At 45.2% G+C, this 20,724-nt stretch overlaps 1 protein-coding gene across 10 annotated transcripts; it reads right to left on the bottom strand.

The window, feature by feature from the left end:
- Positions 1–1,326: 1,326 nt before the first annotated feature.
- Positions 1,327–19,622, bottom strand: si:ch211-102c2.8 (trichohyalin). Of its 10 annotated transcripts, none has more exons than XM_061817085.1 (24): positions 19,603–19,622; positions 19,477–19,524; positions 19,285–19,379; positions 19,088–19,203; positions 18,969–19,011; positions 16,491–16,970; positions 15,058–15,159; positions 14,133–14,278; positions 13,964–14,056; positions 13,771–13,883; positions 12,135–12,249; positions 11,935–12,054; positions 11,728–11,832; positions 9,777–9,944; positions 9,640–9,702; positions 9,315–9,497; positions 9,105–9,236; positions 7,787–8,019; positions 5,975–6,101; positions 5,841–5,907; positions 5,562–5,765; positions 3,530–4,430; positions 3,287–3,452; positions 1,327–3,037 (listed from the first exon to the last, which is right to left on the bottom strand). In XM_061817085.1, exons 3-21 carry the CDS (start codon positions 19,331–19,333, stop codon positions 5,731–5,733), a joined length of 2,490 nt encoding a protein of 829 aa, XP_061673069.1. In that variant the 5' UTR covers positions 19,334–19,379; positions 19,477–19,524; positions 19,603–19,622; the 3' UTR covers positions 1,327–3,037; positions 3,287–3,452; positions 3,530–4,430; positions 5,562–5,730. The 10 variants fall into 10 exon arrangements, with proteins under 10 accessions (XP_061673069.1, XP_061673066.1, XP_061673059.1 ...); XM_061817082.1 differs by having other exon boundaries at positions 1,328–3,037; positions 3,530–3,589; positions 3,773–4,430; positions 5,562–5,907; XM_061817081.1 differs by having other exon boundaries at positions 1,332–3,037; positions 3,530–3,593; positions 3,773–3,799; positions 5,562–5,907.
- Between the last annotated feature and the right edge of the window lie 1,102 nt (positions 19,623–20,724).

Below are 20,724 nucleotides of genomic sequence, written 5' to 3'. Positions count from 1 at the left end.
CTCGTGGAAAAGTACAGAGAAGGTCAGAAGGAGCTACATTGTGTCTTTGTAGAGCTATAGAAAGCCTAAGACAGAGTACCAGAGAGGAACTGTGGTACTGCATGCGTAAGTCTGGTGTGAGGTATATAGGTATATGTATAAGGGCAGCAGAACAGCAGTGAGGTCTGCCGTAGGTGTGTCAGAAGAATTTAAGGTGGAGGTGGAACTGCATCAGGGATCCGCTCTGAGCCCCTTCCTGTTTGCGGTAGTAACAGATAGGCTGACAGATGAGGTTAGACTGGAGTCCCCTTGAACTATGATGTTCGCAGATGATATTTTGATCTGCAGTGAAAGCAGGGAGCAGGCGGAAGAACAATTAGAAAGATGGAGGAGAGGAATGAAGATTAGTCGAAGTAAAACAAAATATATGTGCGTGAATGAGAGGGGCGGTGGGAGAAGAGTGAAGTTCCAGGGAGAAGAGATGGTGAGGGTGGATGACTTCATATACTTGGTGTCAACAATACAGAGCAATGGTGAGTGTGGTGAAGAAGTGAAGAAACGGGTCCAAGCGGAGTGGAACGGTTGGAGGAAGGTGTCTGGTGTTCTATGTGACAGAAAAGTCTCCGCTAGGATGAAGGGTAAAGTTTATAAAACAGTGGTGAGGCCGGCCATGATGTACGGATTACAGACGGTGGCACTGAAGAGACAACAGGAAGCAAAACTGGAGGTGGCAGAAATGAAGATGTTGAGGTTCTCGCTCGGAAGATGCACGAGATTAGATGAGGTTAGATGGAAAAAGATGACACGCCGTGGTGACCCCGAATCGGGGCAAGCCGAAAGGAAAAGACGACGATCACCATCTTTTCACACTTGACAGAAATTCTTCATTCTGGTATCAAATTCGTTTAGAAAGTTGAAGAAATGTTTATTGTGCAAGTTACGTACTGAATTGCGTCTTTGGACCATTTGGCTTTTACGTGCACAATTTAAAATGATGTAACATTTATGAGCATACGAGGCATTTCCACAAAAAGAACCCTTTTACGAGGATTTTGTGTTTAATCTGCAAACCTCCTCAACTTTAAACCATAAAACCTTGACACAGACAAAAGTTCAAAAGATGACTAAACCTCACCTTGTGTCATTTGTCAGTGTGACCTGCTTGCTATCAGGTTACGGTCAATGATTCACGGGTTGTATGGTGACGCAAAAATGGGGCGTTTAAACGGATTCGAGGTGGGAGGAAGTCACGTGTGCGCATCTCGATTTATAATTTACGAGACTCGACCAAGGCCCAAGGCATTACAATCTTCCCCCATTTGCAACTTATCTTGGATTAGTCATAAAAAAAATTCCCCACAACACAAATGAGACTATTCAAACCTTGTAAAAGTTACAATTGATTTAATTTGCAGTACAGAGTAGGTTTAAAGTTGTATTTCAAACTCCATCCAACTGAATTTTATTTCTGGACAAACTGTGACAGTCTTGTAATGCCAACGGTTCTTAAGAGAACACCATTAAACTGTTTGCAAATACAATTCAATGTGGACCTAATGGACTAATAGAGAATATAAAGATTCCTAATTAAGGGAATAATACATGACATAAAAGTGTCCAAAAAAAAAAAAAAAGTAATGAGAAAGTTTGCATTCCTGTGGTTATGTTTCATATGTTGCAGTATGGAAGTAAATAAGTGCCACAGAAAACAGGATTTTAATTTGAAATTCAAAGTGATCACATTTTCAATAGTTGTACTTATGCATAATTTTTCATTGTTAACAATTCAACCGGCTACAATTCGCTGTCTAAAATTCACCGTCTGTGCCGGCAGGCGGGGTTACTTCAGGTCAGAACCAAAACAACCAGCCAATCGCAGTTACGCTTTCTTAGTCACGTGACGTCACGTACTAAGAAAGCGCAACTGCGATTGGCTGGGTGTTTTTCCCCACCTTCTAAATCCACAAAGCTAGCAAGAGCGCTTCACTTCTGCTCTTTTGCAACTGTCATTATAATTTAGATGTTATTTTTTTGCACTTTAGTGTATTTGAGTGAGAGCAAAGAAAAGAAAAAGAGGAAGAAACTCAGCATTTTTTTTGTCATAAAAACATTACATTTTAAGTCAATCAGCTATATTTTTTGAAATAAGGACTCACAATGGGAAAATAATTTAGCTAAATGCATTGTTCCTTTGTTGTCTCTGCGACATCCTTTTTCAGACAGAAAACTTGTTTCCTCGTATTTGAAAATCAAATTCAATTAGCTGAGTTCTGGATTACGAAGTTCATCAAAAAATTTTCACAGAAAATGTGTTTTTTTTTGCTTATATCCACTGATGAAGTTTGGGTAAATATTTACCTTGCTTTTTCGCCAAAAACGTCTGCCTATAAAGGTGAAGCAGAGAGTGAACGGCGAACAACAACAACCGTAAACAAAATTTTGTCCAAGCGGCGGCAGCGTAAACGTCCGCCGGGCAGTCACAATGTTGAAGCTCATCAGAAAATTAAAAAAAAAAACTTTACAAACAAACTTTAACAGTGTCAAAGTAAATCTTTCTAACTTACCTGTGGAGTGTTTTCTCACAGCCACGAAACTGGCGATTAACGCAGTTCATCGCTGTCACTGCACAGGTCGCTCATGGTTATTTTGGGAGTATCAAGATGGCGGATGGCGACTTCAGTTTTGGTGGCCAATGAGCCATCCAGTCTTTTTTTTTTTTTTTTTTAAGATCAGTGGCTACAACACACTGGCAAGTTTGCAACAACGCAGATTGCGTTGCTAGGTTGGTGCATGTAATTCCTAAAATGTTTCACACTTTTTAAAGATTTCACTTAAAAAAAAAAAACTATCTTAATGAAAAGGCATATTTCAAGCATGAATTATACTTGACTTGTCAAGTCATGTAGTTTAAGTCTAAAATCAAGTCATAAAACTGGTAACTGTGCCGATGAACACTTCTGAGGTTGTGATACTGGTGTCAATGTAAAGCCCGGTTCTGATCTCGGGGTGCGCCTGATGGTTGAGCGAATCAAGCTCTTTCACTCTCCTGACAGGTGAGCTGTAAAAAACAAACCAAAATCACAAGTGAAAATACATATTGGGAAAGTTCGAAGCGCATTTGCCATCTGGGAGCTCGTTGCCCCACGTTGAGTGAATGCTAAGAGAACTTATTGTGCCGTGGGGTTCCCACATATGGATGATTATGATATTTTAGCACAAAGATAACATTTCACTGCATTCTTCCACAATTTGTTACTTGATATCAACGTAAAATTGATCATTCCAGCCACACAAGAAGAAGAGTTACTCGCTGTAGGAAGGCTCGGTCCCGTCGCCACCCATTTTTGGTTCTCCGCACGCAGTCGCTTGACTCTGCTCTGCAAGTCGTGCACGAGTTTCAACGAGGCCACGTCCGTCCGCGGGGCGGCAGCGTCAACGACCGCCGGGCGGCCGCAATGTTGAGCGTCGCCATGCTGCCGGGAGCAAAAAATGAAACACGCCGATTGCCTTCGTGCACGACGCGTCATTCCCGCGAGCAGAGGGACGGTACCTTTGCGGTGGGCTTTCTCCGACTCTCCGACCTCAGCTCCTCTTCTTCATTTGTTGATGTCTTTCTGGCAAAAATGCAAATGACGTCGCAATCACGAAAAGTGCAGCGGAGGCGAAGGGCTGAGTCCGGCGTGCGTCGTTCCGTGTGGAATATTTGCGTGAGTGGAGTGGAGGTGAGATTGTGCTGGTTAGAGTCAGTACTAGAACTAAACTATTCTCCAACGGACCCACTACAAGCATTTACCTGCCTCTTAAGAACTTTGCTCTGCACCTGAGGGATGGCAAAAATAAAATAACATTTGAAATCTATCTATCGAATTTAGGCTTTTTTTGTTAGCGAGAATCATCAAAATTGTAATATAAAGCATTAAAGGTCAAGTGTCATCCCTATAAACATTCTGAAATAGATATTGAAAAAAATACATATAACATTATTCACTTCAATATCTATAAGAAAAAATTAATATGACCCTACTATGGGACACGGACAACAAAAGATATTCGGATTTCTCCCACGCCCCTTCTGACACGGAAACTCTTTTCTGAGAAGAGAACAGCTCACAACCGAGTGAAGTGACCGGGACAATATTACCCTATCGTTTCGAGCCATATTTAGATGATATATGGATCACGGCCAAACCACCTCCCCGCACGATCCACCTCCGTGGTGGTGATAAACAACGCCACCCACGGCTGCAAGCGACGACGCCGCGGCCGAACCGCCTCCCCGTCCGATCTACCTCCACGGCGGTGATGAACAACGCCGCCCACGAGCAACGACGATGCCGCGGCGAAACCGCCTCCCCATCCGATTCACCTCCACGACGACGATGAGCCACCGCGGCCCGGCACCGCAACGAGCCACCCCCCGGCAGCGCCACGTCCCCCGATGACGGCTTCAGCTGAGGTGGCAGACCGCAGACCATTTAGCACCCCTCACTTGGGGATTACGTCTTCGCCCCCAACTATTGTTTTATTTAGTAGCTCTATACATACCTACCTGTCATTTGGAACCCACAAAGCTCTCGGCGTTTGGACCTGTGCAATCCATTTTGTCACAACAAACTGGGTTATTTGGAAAAGTCTATAAAGAAAAATCCATCCTCCCGGGCCTTCGAGCAATATCCAGCAATGCAACGAGCCGGCATTTTGGCTAACACGAAGGAACAAAGAGCTACCTTCCCGCAGGTGAAACTAATCGAATCATACGACACCACTTGAGTAGGCGTCTGCTACTAACGTCACTTCCTGCTTCTTCTCCAAAACAAATCCCCTCGAGAGGATTTTCATGGCGGGAGTTACAAAAAGCCATATACGTCAAAATCATGTTTTGTGGTGAAAAAAACAGATGTGTACCGGCTGCCGTTTTTTCATTAATAACAAACTAAAAATTATGCATTTCATGACAGTGGACCTTTAAATAGTTCTGTTGGTGTGTAGCGAATTTATGTGAGTTGGACAACTTCACGGAGATGCGCCTGTATTTGTATGTGATGCTAATGATTTTAAATACTTTCAATACTCGCACAACTAGGCTTAAGCACGCTTGTGTTGTCTAAATACATCAAATAGAATGTCCAAATATTTATTAGTACTTAACATTTGATCCAACCGTCACTGTAAAGTCGAGCGACGTTTACAGTTCTTGTTCTGGCTCTGATTAGCGATTCTGCCTTTGAGCTTAATGGACCTTGCCGACTGGCGATCTTCAGCTCCGCCCCCCTTAGCTACAGTTGCCATGCCCCACAATCTTCCAAAATGGCGACTGAACATAACAGGTTTGAACTGGATTCTCTATCGCATATTCCAGATAACACTGGGGTATGTTTTTTTGCCAAATGCGTCAGACTTGTCCAAGAGAGTTCTGCAGAGAGGTCTCAACTATTTCACGCAAGGATACGTACACGGGATTAAGAATTTGGACGGAGCAGGACGCAATGTCAGAGTTCCAGCGAAACGTCCATTAAGCAGACTCCAGAGTGTAAATTAAAGCAATCCCCCTCCCACTTTCCCCCCCCCGTTTAGCGTGTCACCTTTCCAGTTCAGCTGTCATCTCTTCCTCAAACTTGCAGGCCAGACGAGCGGTGGTCTGTTCCTTCCACTGAGTCATGTTTCTCTGGACTTGCCTCAGCTCCACGTCCTTGGCCTCCAGCTGCCTGCGAAGCGACGCCTCCAGTCGTCTGTCGCTTGTATGAGACCACGTCAGGCTACCGAGCTCCTCAATGTGCTCCTGCCCTGATGAAATTGGACATTTGAAACAATTTCAAGAAAAAAATGCAGGTACAAGCGTTGTACTTGAATGAGACGTTCCTTAAGACAATCCAAGGCTTGGTTTCGCTCCGTCCTCATCTGTTCCCGCTGGATTCTTAACTCTCGCTCCTGGAAGCAAACCTTAAACTGTCAATGAAGTGGGCTGCATCTGGATGTACACGCAACCAAGCGTCACCTTGTCAATGCGCAGCTTTTCACTCGCTTGCCTTTGAGACTCCAACTCCTGATGCAGACGGCCGACCAGACCTTTCAAGGCTTCTCTTTGAGCTTTCAGGCGGAGAAGAGCCTCGTCTACGGTAGGACTGAGGCACGGTTTTGTCAGCAATGCCTCTCTGGCTAAACGAGTGATTTTCAACTGAAGGGTCGGGACACACAATTCGGTCGCGGACGGTAGTTAAAGAAATAAAAATAAAAACTAATCAGGGCATCCTTTGCTAACTACAGCAGCAGCATAAAATATTTTGAGGTCAAGAATGGCGTGCAATGAACTACCGTAATTCCCGGCCTACAGAGTGTACCTGGTTACAAGCCTCACCGAGTACGTTTGTAAAGGAAATACCATTTGGTACATACATAAGCCGCAGCTGTGTAAAAGCCGCAAGTGCCCACATTGAAACACGAGATATTTACAAAGAAAAACAGTACACGGAAAAAGTTTAACGCTAGTGCGGCGCTAACACTAGCGCCACGCTAACGTGAGTGCTAATGCTAACGCTAGCACCGCATTAACGCTAACACTGAAAGGGCCGGTTAAAATAAAACCTACCGGTAAATATCACTGAGACACGGCAGTAACGCAGCAGCAACACGCTAACGCTAGTGCAGCGCTAACAGGGCCGGTCACTTCCTTGGCACATATATTCTACCTTTTCCGCTCGAGTGCCCCCTTGCGGCCGTTAGAAATAATGCACAAATTAGCCTCACCAAGTACATTTTGTAAAAGAAATACAATTTTCCTACATACATACGCCAGAGCTGTGTAAAAGCCGCAAGTGCCCACATTGAAACCTACATCGAAACACGAGATATTTACAAATACCGTACACAGAAACAGTTTAACGCTAGCGTTGCGCTAACACTAGAACCACGCTAACGTTAGTGCTAACAGTGCTAACAGTAACGCGCACGGTAGCGCCGCATTAATGCTAACAGAATAAAACTTACCGGTAAATATTACTGAGACACGCCAGTAACACAGCAGCAACACGCTAGTACAGCGCTAACGCTAGCGGAGCGCTAACAGGGTATTTCATAGGTCTCATTCTTACCTTTTCTGCTTGATTGCCCCCTTGCGGCCGTTAGAAATAATGAACAAAGTAGCCTCACCAAGTACATTTTGTAAAGGAAATACCATTTGGTACATACATGGGCCGCAGCTGTGTAAAAGCCGCAAGTGCCCACATTGTAACACGAGATATTTACAAAGAAAGACGGTACACAGAAAGAGTTTAACGCTAGCGCAGCGCTAACAGGGCCAGTCACTTCCTCGGCACATATATTCCACCGGTCTCGTTCTTACCTTTTCCGCTCGAGTGCCCCCTTGCGGCCGTTAGGAAAAATGCACAAATCAGCCACATCACCGCATAAACCGCAGGGTTGGAAGTGTGTGAATAAAGTCGCAGCTTGCAGGCCGGAAATTACGGTAGTTTGTGTAGTGGCGTAAGAACACAGCGTCATGTACTACTACGACGACGACGACGACGACGACGACTGTACTACTGCATCTAGCATATGTTCTGAATGAAATACGGCCCATTCTTACTTATACATAAATTTTGTTTCACAGTTAGTTGCTGCCGGGACGCCTTTGCAAAATAGAGGACCCCCTGTCGACTGTTACCTTTTCCTTCCACTGTTTTCAAAGGCTATTTTTGAACAATGTAATATTTTCTTTATTGTTCTTAACTTGCATAAAAAGCATTTGCCGTCTTAGCGACAATAGACGAATGCAGGTGCCGCTGACAAACTTCCATAAGTAAATTTATACCTGGGCGAGAGCTGCAGACAATTTTGTTGGCCTCCGTTCTCCCGCATCAGGCGGTGGAGAAAGTCACACTCGGCCACCAGCTGCCGAGCCCAGACCCCGAGCTGCTGCTCCCGCCGGGCTCGAGCTTCGTCGTGGCCGATCTGCTGCTCTTCAAGGACCCTGCGAATCTTCTCCGTTTCTCCCTCGGCCCGTCGGACAGACTGCTCGAGCTGTAGCGCGGTCTCCTCGCGCTCCTAAGAAAGACGTTAGCTTTTCTGCTATATTTGGTCTCCAAGTCTGGTCAGAAGTCATCTTGGACCTGAAGCAGGCATGCGCACACATCGAGACCAAGTGATGCTCAAGACGGTGCCCATTTCCCCTGGACATAAAAATGTGGCCTTTTTGCTGCAGCTGTTCATGTTAGAGAACCCAATACATCCAAATACTTTTTTTTTTTTTTTTTTAATTGTGACCCCCATGGGTTCTCTAGGAAATATCCATCCGTCCATTTTATTTGCTGCTTATCCTCACGAGGGTCGCAGGGAGTGCTGTCAGCTGGCAGTAGGCGAGGTACACCCTGAACTGGCCAATTGTAGGGCACACCAAGACAATTAACAGCTGCACTCACAATCACACCTGTGGGCAATTTTGGGTGTCCAATCAATGTTGGGTTTTTTTGGGGATGTGGGAGGAGACCGGAATGCCCGGAGAAAACCCACGCAGGCAAGGGGAGAACATGCAAACTCCACACATGCGGGGCTGGGATTGGACCCGCGTCCTCACAACTGTGAGGCTAATGCTTTCCATCTGAGCCACCGTGCTACCTCTCTAGGAAATAAAAGACTACAAATCACCTCAGTCATCAAATCCACACAATGTGTTTTGATATTTGAGGGGCATTTATTTAAGTCCCTGGAAGATTTGCACATATGCTCCCACCTTCATTTATTTGGGGTTAATCAAATTCACTTGTTATGGTGGCAGGGGTGTGGTGACTGCCATTTAACGCGAGTTTGAATCTGACTGCTTAAGCTCGAAACACAGCGACATCCTTACTTATAAGCGGGTGTGTACACTTGTGCAACCATGTTACGTCAGTTGTTTGTGTTTAGTTCGCTTCTGTTTGATTGGATAAGTCATTGTTTAATTAACAGTGGAAAAAAGTTTCATGATTTACAACAAAAAACGGGGTGTGTCGACTTTTTACTTAGCGGAGCTTCTGTCCATCTCCTTTTTTTATATTGTCTGTGTTGGTTTTGTTCATGGAAATCAGTACTGATGAGCACTGTTCTTTGGGCTTGAGCACCCTCCTCCAGAATTGCCCGCGCACGTGCCTGACCTGCAGCATTTGTTTGCGCAATTCGTCCAGCTCGGCCCGCCGTTCCCGCTTGAGCGACTCGCAGACGACGGACAGCAGAGAGTCGCGCTCCCGCTGCCGCGCGCGGCGATCGGCCTCCAGCTCCCGGACTCGCTCATGAAAGACAAAAAAAAAAAAAAAATGAAATGACGACAGGAATGGAATCGTACCTCCAGCCGGACGTCAACTAACACTTTGCAGCTCCGCCGCTTGACGCCGAAGAACGAGCGCGTTGCTCTTCTCTCGCTCCGTCTCAGTCCTCGCCGTTTCCAGACTCCTGCTGTTCTGCTCTTCCAGCAAACGGCAGTGAAAGTGCACGGCGTCCATCTTCTCCGCCTCCCACTTGGCCCTCTCCTCACCGACGGCTTTGCGCACCTGAACGACGGCACGGCCGTGACGTCGCCTCCGAGACGCTCGCCAAAGGCCTCGCAGCACCTTCGCTAGCGATTCCGCGTGCTGCTCTTCTTCACATTTGTATACCTCCGCTGTTTTCAGTCTTTACAGCACCATTCCTCACCTTTTCTATTTGCTGATCATGAACCGACGCTAAATCTTTCCTCTGCTGCTCCAGTGCTGCCTCCTGAAATATTTGACGCGCAATTAAATCACTCGATGTTGCGGACAACTGCTACGTTTACATTTGTAGGTGTTCACCATCGCTGCGTGGGCGTGTTCTTGGGCTTCTTTAAGAGCAACGCGGTGCTGCTCCTGTATCTGCCGCAGTTGTTGCTCCTTCTGGCGCAACGTTTTCTCCAGCGTGTCCACTCGGATGCTGCACGCTCCAAGTTTTCCCTGCAGCTCACACGCTTGACACTTAAGAGCCTAAGTGAAAGGAAAGCCAAATTCATTTGTATCGCTGGATTTAAAAATATTCACACGTGGGGCTAACGTCACTTCTGTTAGCAACTTTTTCCATTTTTTTTTTGCAGCATAATAGCTAAAACCCGCTTCACCATGTTTGCTTTTTCCTCCACTATTTGGCCCGAGTGAATCGACTGGGTTTATGTTCCATTAGTATTTCTTTCATGTATTAAGGACCGAAAACATTTGGTGATTTATAGACCAGTAGCAGAACTTTAAAATCTATTCTAAAGCCGACTGGAAGCCAGTATAATTAAATTTATATGCTCTGACTTCTTTGTTGTGGTCAGAACCCGAGCTGCAAGATTCTGAATCAGCTGTTTAATGCTCTCTTTGGAGAGTCCACTCAGAAGACCATTACAATAGTCAAGTCTACTTGAGATAAAAAGCATGGTTGAGCTTCCTCCTGGTCAGCTTGACACATGCAAGCCTTCACTAAAACTCACAGTTTTTGAAATTGACTGTTGAAAGTCACGTCGGTATCTATCAGAACACCAAGGTTTCGGACTTGGTCTTTGTTTTTTAAAGATAAGTGAGTCCAGGTATTTACCAACAGCATTCATCCATCCATCCATCCATCCATCCATTTCTTCCCGGAAGGTCGCGGGGACTACTGGAGCCCATCCTAGCTGTCAACGGGCAGGAGGGGGGGTACACCCTGAACCGGTTGCCAGCCGATCGCAGGGCACATCGAGACAAACAGCCGCGCTCACAATTACACCTAGGGGCAATTTAGAGTGTCCAATTAATGTTGCATGTTTTTGGGACAGGGAAGAAAACCGGAGTGCCCGGAGAAAACCCACGCAGGCGCGGGGAGAACATGTAGACTCAACACAGGCAGGGCCAGGATCGAACCCGGGTCCTCGGAACTGTGGGGCCAACGCTTTACCAGCTGTCCCACCATCCACCTTACCAACAGCAATCGTCATTTTTTTTTTTTTAAATCCCAAAAACTATTATCTCAGTTTTGTTGTGGCTTAATAGAAGACAGTTTTGGCTCATCCAGTTATTTGTTCCTCGATTGAACTGGAGACGCTGCTGAATACAACTGTGTGTCATCTACATAACTACGACAGCCCAGGGTAACAGATACAGGCTAAACAGGAGGGGTCCAAGAACAGACCCTTGAGGGTCCCTGTAGGTCATTGGCATGTGTTGAGATTGAGCACTTCCAATGGTTACAAAATTCCTTTCCTCCAGGCAGGACCTGAACCATTTAAGGATTATTTCATTTAATCCTCGCCACGTTTCCAAGATCTTCACCTGTATTATGATTTACCATGTTGAAATCTGCACTGAGATCCAACAAGACCAAAATCGACACCTTTCCCGAGTCAGTATTCAACCTTACATCATTTAGGAAGTGATGAGCTCGGATTGAAATTTGTCAAAAGTCAAGTAAATTCAAGAAAGTGCTTGAGTTGATTAAAAACAATCAGCAACAACAACAATCTTGGCTATAAAAGGGAGATTCGAGATGGGTCTTTAGCTTGCTAGCATGGAAGTGTCCAGCGCTGTGGGTTTTTTTTTTTTTTTTTTTTTTAAGAGGATTAACAGCAGAGGTGACATCGTGTGATTTTCTGGACAATAAATACAACTACTATTAGCTAAAATGTTTGGTTATTGTGTAAAATCGGAATTAAAATGTTCAATCTTATAGAGCCGCTTCATTTCCAATAGGCTTGAAAATATCAAAAGGCTGAAAGTGTAAAATCCATTTTTTTCTAAATTTGAGTCACTTGACCTCCGTCTCGCGCTGGCGTGTCTCCTCCAGACAAGAAGATCTGTTTCTCAGTGCAGCTGCCGCCTCAGAGACCCTCAGGAGTTCCTCACGAGTTTCCTCCAGCATCTGTACAACAACGCAAAATCACCAATATGCAGTACACAGTGCTGTTCCTGTATATCCGCGCTTATTGCAAAATTTGTGGGGTTCGTTGGCAAATTTCTGTACTTGTCGCATGGATTCCTGTTTCTCTCTCGCCCGTCGTTGCTGAGAGAAGAGCTCAGCTTTGGCGCAAGACAGCTGTCGCCCCACCGTTTGCCTCCCCAGCTGAGACGGCGCCGTGTCCGTCTGTTTACAAAGCAGTTGAGCTAACAAGCAAAAGCGTTTAAAGAAAACAGCGGATGTTGAGGGAACAACTGTTAGCACACCTCCTCCACACGGGCCAGCAGCTTGATTTGTTCTCTCTTCTTCAGTTCTTCGTGCAAACTTCTGACTTCACAGATGTGCGACTCTTTTTGCCGTTTGAGTTGTTGCAGCTGGCAACTGCACAACGCGACACAACACAAGAACACTTTGACACGAGTGCGTCGCACCACATTCTCTGGTTATGGTTGGAAGTAAATAAGTTGCCACCGGGATTTGAATTTGAAATGTAAAGTGACCACATTTTCAATTGTTGTATTTCAGTGTAACTTTTCAGTGTTAACAATTCAACTGGCTACAATTCGCTGTCTGAAATTCACCGTCTGTGCCACGAGGCAGGGTTACTTCAGGTCAGAACGGAACAGCCAGCCAATCGCAGTTACGCTTTCTTAGTCATGTGATGTCAAATTTCAGACAGCGAATTGTAGCCAGTTGAATTGTTAAAGGAAAATTCCGGTGGTTTTGATTAATAATGTATCCAATAGGTCATATCATATGTTCTCTATGTGATCTCTCATTTAGTGTTTTTTTTAGAAGATTTTTATTGGCAGTTACGGATTTTCATGGGCGCCGCCATTTTGGCGAGTCACATGACCGACGTGCGCGGATGTGACGTAATAGGGGCAGCAACAACAGTTCGCTTATGCGGGGAAACAATCGTGGCCAGTGCTAATTTTCTCGGATTTATCCTTTTCTGGTGAAGCAATAGAAGTATCGGTTGATCGGGAAGACGGAGGAATACTTCCGTTCAGATTTGAACCTGTGGCTGTAAATAATGTTGAATATGCAGACGGTTCTTCGGACGGAATGACATGGAGTCTGACAAGCGAGCTCATGAGTGCCGGCAGCCGGTCACTCCCTGGAGCCCCCTCGCCAGAGCTCGCCCGTCAGACTTCGCGTCATTCCGTCCGAAGAACCATCCGAATATTCAACAGTATTTACAGCCACAGGTTCAAATCTGTATGGACATATTCCCGTGTAGCCGATCAACCGGCCAGAGCTCGCTCGCAGCCCCGCCGCTCGAGAGCTCACTCTTCAGACTCCACGTCATTCCCGTCCGAAGAACCATCCAAATATTCAACGTTATTTACTGTATGGACGTATTCCTCGGTCTTCCCGATCAACTGGTATTGCTATTTCTCGCCAGAGCTCTTTTGTGGCCCCGCAGCTTGCCAGAGCTCGCTCATCAGACCCCGCGTCATTCCCGTCTGAAGAACCATCCGAATATTCAACAGTATTTACAGCCACAGGTTCAAATCTGTATGGAAGTATTTCTCCGTCTTCCCGAACTACCGATACTTCTATTTCCTCATCAGGTGAGGCCAAATCCGAGAAAATCAGCGCTGGCCAACGTAAGCGAGCCTTGTTACGGCACCCATTACGTCACATGCGCGCACGTCGGTCACGTGACTCACCACAGTGGCGGCGCCCGTGAAAATCCGTAGTTGCTGATAAAAATCCTCCATTCAATGGGAGAGGATTGACATCACATTGTCAAGATAGAGTGAATATGACGTGACCTATTGGACACATTGTTCATCCAAACCACCGGAATTTCCCTTTAACGCTGAAAAGTTACACTGAAATACGACATTACGATATTGACTTCCACAGTTGTGCCGACAATGTTTGAATTCATACGTTAGCGAGCGGCTCTCTGCCTTCCTCTCCTTCAGTAAAACCTCCAATTGCCTCTTCTCCGTTTCCAGGTGCCCGTTCTCGGCACTGAGTCGCTCTAGATCGTGAAAGGCATTCTGGGGGCACCACAGCGCGAGCAGAAAGTGCTTTCAATTTTCCGATAAATGACCCAAATGAATATTCTGCACGTTGTTACCTTTCTTCTCAACTGCAGTTCCGAAAGGGAGAGTTCAACTTCCGTCAGATGAGACTTTTTCAAGCGTAGGGTCTCCTCCTCCTTCTCACATCTCTAAATCAGACACACACACGGCAAGGATTTGCCCACACGAGGCCGACCAAACGCTCTCCGGGTGGCGTCGTCGTACTCGTCTGAGGGCGCAGAGGCGCTCGCTCATCTCCTCCCGAGTCGCGAGCGTCTTCGCTGACGGCCTCCGGAGCTTGCGGCGCCTGCTCCGGCGTCCGTTTGAATCCTCGTCCGTGTCCTTGAGGAAAGTTCTTTTGTTTTGGACAGCTGAGGATAAAGAACATGAGCGGTTATTTCATTCGTGACTGTTGTTAGTCAATCACCGTGAAATTTTTGGTCAGTCGAATGTGAAAATCTTTTTTTTAGATTTGGACCCGCCTGTGTAGCGTTTGCATGTTCTCCCCGTGCCTGCGTGGGGTTTCTCCGGGCACTCCGGTTTCCTCCCACATCCCAAAAACAAGCAACATTAATTGGACACTCTAAATTGCCCCAAGGTGTGATTGTGAGTGCGGCTGTTTGTCTCCATGTGCCCTGGCGACCAATTCAGGGTGTACCCCGCCTCTTGCCCGTTGACAGCTGGGGGAGGCTCCACCGCTCCCCGCAACCCTCGTGAGGATAAGCGGCAAAGAAAATGGATGGATGGATGGATGGATAGAAATAAAAAGTTGAATGACTGTTCAAGCCATGCAAAACTTGCCTTAACCACCCTAAGAATGAAATTATTCGTAAAACATTATCATTATTATGAAAAAAAAAATGTTCTTTTGTAATATTAGACTCTCTGGTACCGATAAAAGAAAAAGTAAATTTGGTTACAATCGGTTCGGTTGAGATATGCACGAGTTAAAACCTAATTTTAATGTCCAAGCACCGCCTTTGAGGAGAACAACGACATCTCTGGGATCGGCTCCGGCACTCCCCGCCACCCTTGTGAGGATAAGCGGTGAAGAAAGTGGATGGATGGATGCATCTTGCCATTCATTGTGCACCAGATTTTGATTATTTGCCATCGTCTGCTTCCCTCAGCGCTTTCTGTAGTTTCTTACGTGGCCGTCGGCGTCTGCGGAGGTGCTGCCGGACTTGATCCACGCGGACTGAATCAAGGTCACTGTCAATGGACACTGCGTCAAAATTCCACACGTCTACTCCTGCGACACAAAGTACAGTATTGTGAAGTACAGACAAGCTAAACACTAGTCCAGTATGCTGCACATCATAATAATAAACATATTGTTGATTATGCTAATATCTCTCTGACAGTGTCATTCTTTGTAAAGCTACAGCTCGAGCGTTGGATCTAAAATAAAATACCAGCGTGTGTTGGGTGGCTGCTAAGCACTTTGTCTTAGGACAGGAGTGCCCAGACTTTTTTTTTTTACTCCAAGATCTACTTTTCAAGCAGCCAGCCTCTCGCGAGCTCCCAACAATGAGGAAGGGATGATGATGATGATGATGATGATGCTCCCAAACCGTTTTAAGGTTATTGTCATGTTGCCTCCTTTATTTAAAATTCAGTATTAGCTTTTTGTGAACTGTATTGTCTGTGCTTTCATCCTGGATCAGGCTGTGCCAATGTGGAATTCTAAAAAAATGACACACCATCTTATCCTGCGCGATCTACTTTGGCTTCAGACCAGACCTTTCCCACTCGGAAAAGAGAAAATCTCGTCCATTTTAAACACTTTTTCTTTGATTATTCACATACTCTGACAGCCGTTGCATCTTAAAACAACAGCATTTCTTTTTTAACGTTCTCCATTAATATCGAGAGTAAACATGAGCAGCACGTCTAGCTCGTCTTTGCGCTACGTTGCCCAGACTGTGTTGCTAACTAAAGCGGCGGTGGTGGACGCTTTCATGATAAATCACATTGATGGGCTGCGTAAGTACTGTAATATTTGTAATTATCCTTTTAGTACGTCTTTAAGAGCAGAGATGGGTGTAAGGTAAACTAAGAAAGAGTGTGGTGGAGCAGCGGTCGTCGTTAGAGAAAGTTCATACTGTGCTGCCTAAAAGAAACCAGTGGATTCTTCTTTTCATTTTTTACAGTACATATGTGAATTGTGCCATTGGATGGAACAACCAGTCATCCCTCACTCATTGAATCACATTTCAAAATGCCACAAACTGAATAGCTGTATGTTATACTTTCAATTTGCGTTGGATTATTATTATTATTATTATTTTGGCGCGCAATGCAGAATATCTGCGAAGAGACTGCATCAGCGGTGCACAATTGAGCACGAGCGCAGTTTAGAGGGAACATTGGCTGACGTCTTTTTTTGTTTTTTTTTTTTTTGGGCACGCCGTCCCAGGCAGTCTTGGGAGATGTTTCGAGGAGAAGAAATGTACTTTGGGTTTCGATGTTCTTTTTGAACTTCTGTGCTGCAAATGACTGAATAAGAAATTTGTCAAATGAAGCCTCTGTCGCTGATATCAACTGGATTAGGTAAGTGTGGCTTCTGTTACTTTTTCTCACCATCATGAGAATTCTGATCTCCAGATATTTCAGAAGGGCTCCTTTGCAGTTCCTGCCTTTGTTCCGGCTCATGCTGGAACAAGACAACGCTACCTTCGTCTTGTCCACTTGTCGTATTTGTGATTGCGTCACATTTGACGGCGTTCTGGCTCTTGTGGTTCGTCCAGTCCCCGTCAAGCATCGATGCCCTTTCTGCCTCCTCTTCTCTGTCGAGTTCTTGCACGCTCCCCTCGGGCAACGGCAGCTCTACCATCTCCTCTCTGAAGCACCTCACAAAGTCCTCAGTGCAGATACTTTCTGAAGGAGGTTGAGGGTCACCTGGCATTGTCCCTTGCTGACAGGTGTCTCCAAGAAGTCTCTCTAGTCTCCATACTGCCTGTTCCATGTGAGACTCCATCTCCACTTTGCTGCCCATCCATGATTTGAGTTCCCCGGTGGCCGCCTCCCAGGTCACGGGAGCCACAGGCCGGCTCGTGCCGTCTGCAGGACGAAATGAGAGTGTCGTTCGACAGAAACATTTTTGGAAGTTCAAACTCGATGCGACAACAATGGAAAAAAAGTTCAATCGTCTGTTTCGAATGGAGGGTCATGCAATAGCGTCGTTCGTTGCATCGGCATAATATGAGGATGAGCTTGACCTCGATATAAATGTTGCCCTTGCAAGTAAATGGTTTCATTCACATAAAGTGAAGAAAACAAGTATTTGAACACCCTGGTATATTGCGAGTTCTCCCGCTGAGAAATTATGGAGGGGTTTGAAATTTTCATCTTAAGTGCATGTCCACTGTGTGAGAGAGAATCTAAAAAGAAAAATCCAGAAATCACAATGTATGATTTTTTTTTTTTTAAATGATCTATTTCTGTCATACAGCTGCAAATAAGTATTTGAACACCTGTCAATCAGCTAAAATTCGGACCCTCAAAGACCTGTTAGTCCGGCTTTAAAGGCCCACCTCCATTCCATGTATGATCAGATGCACCCGTGTGAGGTTGTTAGCTGCATAAAGACACCTGTCCACCCCAGACAATCAGTAAGACTCAAATTCGTAACATGGCCAAGACCAAAGAACTGTCCAAAGACACCAGAGATAAAATTGTACAACTCCACACGGCTGGAAAGGGCTACGGAGAAACTGTCTTAGCTAGCTAGCTCGGTGAAAAAAGTTCCACTGTTGGAGCAATCGTTAGAAAATGGAAGAAGCCAAACATGACGGTCAATCGCAATCAGGGTAGAGCCCCCGTGCTAGATATCACCTCGTGGGGTCTCAGTGATCCTTAGAAAGCTGAGGAATCGGCCCAGGACTACACGACAGGACTCGGTCAATGACCTGAAAAGAGCTGGGACCAACGTTTCCAAGGTGATTGTTGGTAATACACTAAGACGTGATGTCATGGTTTGAAATCACGCATGGCACGGAAGGTTCCCCTGCTGAAACCAGCACATGTCAAGGCCCGTCTTCAGTTTGCCAATGACCATGAAAGTTTTGTGGTCAGATGGGACCAACATGGAACTTTTTGGTCATAATTGCACAAACCATGTTTAGAGAAGTTCCATCCCAAGTACACCATCCCTATTGTGAAACGTGGGGGTGGTAGCATCATGTTTTTTTTTTTTTTTTTTTTTTTTTTTGCTGCACACTGGACAGGACGACTGCACTGTATTAAAGAGAGGATAACCGTGGCCATGGATTGTGAGATTTTTGAAGAACAACCTCTTTCCTTCAGTCAGAGCATTGAAAATGGGTCATGGCTGGGTCTTTCAACATGACAATGACCCGAAGCATACAGCCAGGAAAACCAAGGAGTGGCTCCGTAAGAAGTATATCAAGGTTCTGGTGTGGCCCAGCCAGTCTCCAGACCTAAACCCAATAGAAAATCTTTGGAGGGAGCTGAAACTTTGTGTTTCTCAGCGACATCCCAGAAGCCTGTTTGATCTAGAGAAGATCTGTGTGGAGGCGTGGGCCAAAATCCCTCCTGCAGTGTGTGCAAACCTGGTGAACAACCACAAGAAACGTTTGACCTCTGTAATTGGAAAAAAAGGCTACTGTACCAAATATTAACCTTGGTTTTCTCAGGTGTTGAAATACTTATTTGCAGCTGTATCACACAAATCATTTGAAAAAAAATCATACAGTGTGATTTCTGGATTTTTCTGTTTAAATGATCTCCCTCACAGTGCACCTACGACGAAAATTTCAGACCCCTCCATGATTTCTAAGTGGGAGAATTTGGAATATAGCAAGGTGTTCAAATACTTATTTTCTCCAGTGTATACAGTACGTGGATGGAGGTCTGAAAGAATTCTTCCCACGATGCAAAAATGATAAAGTTAAATTTGGATTTAGCTTTTAAAAGGTCACTGAATTGGAATGGGAACATTGTTGGAAGAAAACCTGCCTCGGTCGAGTCCGGAACACCAACAAAAACAAAAACATCAAGGAGAAATAACTTTGAAATATTTCACAAGGTGAATGTCACCTGAATCAAGGCGGTCATCCTCTCGTTGCTTCCACCGCTTGACCTGTGTGCAGTTATTCAGTCACATTTGTTCAACCACGAAACATTTCCCATTCCATGCAGAAAATAAAATGACGGACTTGCAGCTTCCCCAACTGGGCGTCAATGGCGTCCAGCAGGAAGACGCAGGGGTCCGGTCGGAGAGGTGGTCCGCCTGGTCCGCAGGCGCTGCTCTCGCCGCTGCTGCTGTGTTGTTCTTAAAGGACAGAAAATACAGCAGATCCACAACAGTCGCATACACATGATGGCGACGACTTCAACTTTTCGAATCTCGGACCTGATTTCCATTCTGCCGTGTCCCCTCTGTCGCGGTTGAGCGGGTCCATGAATATATTCCCATTCACAATAGGGAGTCGGGGGGGTTATGTTGCTCTGTTGTCACGGAAACCCAAGTATACAGTGTGTCACCAGCGTTAATTTACTTATTTCTTTTCTTGAGGAGAATTTAACAATGACACCACATACTTACTTGTACTAGCTAGCCAGGCATCTAGTTAGATATGTAACGACATAAATACTGTAAGAAGACAAATTATTTCACTTACTGTTTACATGGCTGCATAAAGTTACAAATCATAAACTTAATCTTTCTTACGAGAAGCACGAGAGTTCCACGGCGGCTGCGGTGGATCTGATTACACAGGGGGCATCAGATGGTTGCCATGGAAACCACGCATGCCCTATTCAAACTGGAGCCAGTACTGAAAAACGGGAATTGACTTCAAAGATGCCAGATGAGCACAAACTAGAGCATGTACACTATGTGTATAGATATGCACATATAAATAATTACACATATCATATTTTACCAGGCGGCATGTAGAATTTGACCTTACAGTTATGAGGATCGAGGTTCAATCTCTGGCTCACCTGTGTAGAGTTTGCATGTTCTCCTCCGTGTCTGCGTGGGTTTTCTCCGGGAACTCTGGTTTCCTCCCACATCCCCCCCCAAAAAAAACATGCAAAATAAATTGGATATTTTAATTTGCCCCAAGGTGTGATTGTGAGTACGACTGTTTGTCTCCATGTGCCCTGCGATTGGCTGGTAACCAGCTCAGGGTGTACCCCACCTCTTGCCCGTTGACAGCTGGGGGAGGCTCCGGCACTCCCCGCGACCCTCGTGAGGATAAGCGGCAAAGAAAATGGATGGATATTACTAGAAATAAAATAAGTTCAATGCCTGTTGAAGCCATCCAAAACTTGCCTTAACCACCCTAAGAATGAAATTATTTGTAAAACTTTATCATTATTATGAAAAAAAAATCTTCTTTTGTAATATTAGACTCTCTGGTACAGATAAAAGAAAAAGTAAATTTGGTTACAATCGGTTCGGTTGAGATATGCACGAGTTAAAACTTAATTTTAATGTCCAAGCACCGCCTTTGAGGAGAAAAACGACCTTTCCAACATGGCCGTCACGTAGATACGTCGTTTAGCCGGGAGCTGCAGTGCGCTTGTATTTCGTTGTTAAAATATCTATGGACAGAACGGCTACACATTTCTGCAGTGTCAACACGAATGAGCAGGTCATGTTTTTTTTTTTTAATTTTATTTATATACAATCATGACAACAACCTATGAAATTATATACGGCGTTGCTGTAATGCCTCCTATTCAGTGTTATATTTTCTACTGCTTTTAATTGTGCCTCTATCGCTAGCTAATTGATTAGCAAAGACTTTTTGCCAGTGTATCTGAGACGAAATGAAATTATGCC

This window comes from Syngnathoides biaculeatus, chromosome 4, assembly GCF_019802595.1.
Source record: "Syngnathoides biaculeatus isolate LvHL_M chromosome 4, ASM1980259v1, whole genome shotgun sequence".
In the NCBI taxonomy this organism is placed as follows: Eukaryota; Metazoa; Chordata; class Actinopteri; order Syngnathiformes; family Syngnathidae; genus Syngnathoides; species Syngnathoides biaculeatus.
This window is presented reverse-complemented; position numbering and strand designations above follow the sequence as displayed.

What these genes read in the sequence shown, in the direction of transcription:
- si:ch211-102c2.8 (XM_061817082.1), bottom strand. Translation starts at nt 19,333, where the DNA reads ATGGACCCGCTCAACCGCGACAGAGGGGACACGGCAGAATGGAAATCA. An exon ending in TGCTGGCCCGTGTGGAGGAG is followed by an intron (nt 12,055 to 12,134) that starts GTGTGCTAACAG and finishes CTTTGTAAACAG; the next exon opens with ACGGACACGGCGCCGTCTCA. An exon ending in TGCGCAAACAAATGCTGCAG is followed by an intron (nt 8,020 to 9,104) that starts GTCAGGCACGTG and finishes CGTCTTTCTTAG; the next exon opens with GAGCGCGAGGAGACCGCGCT.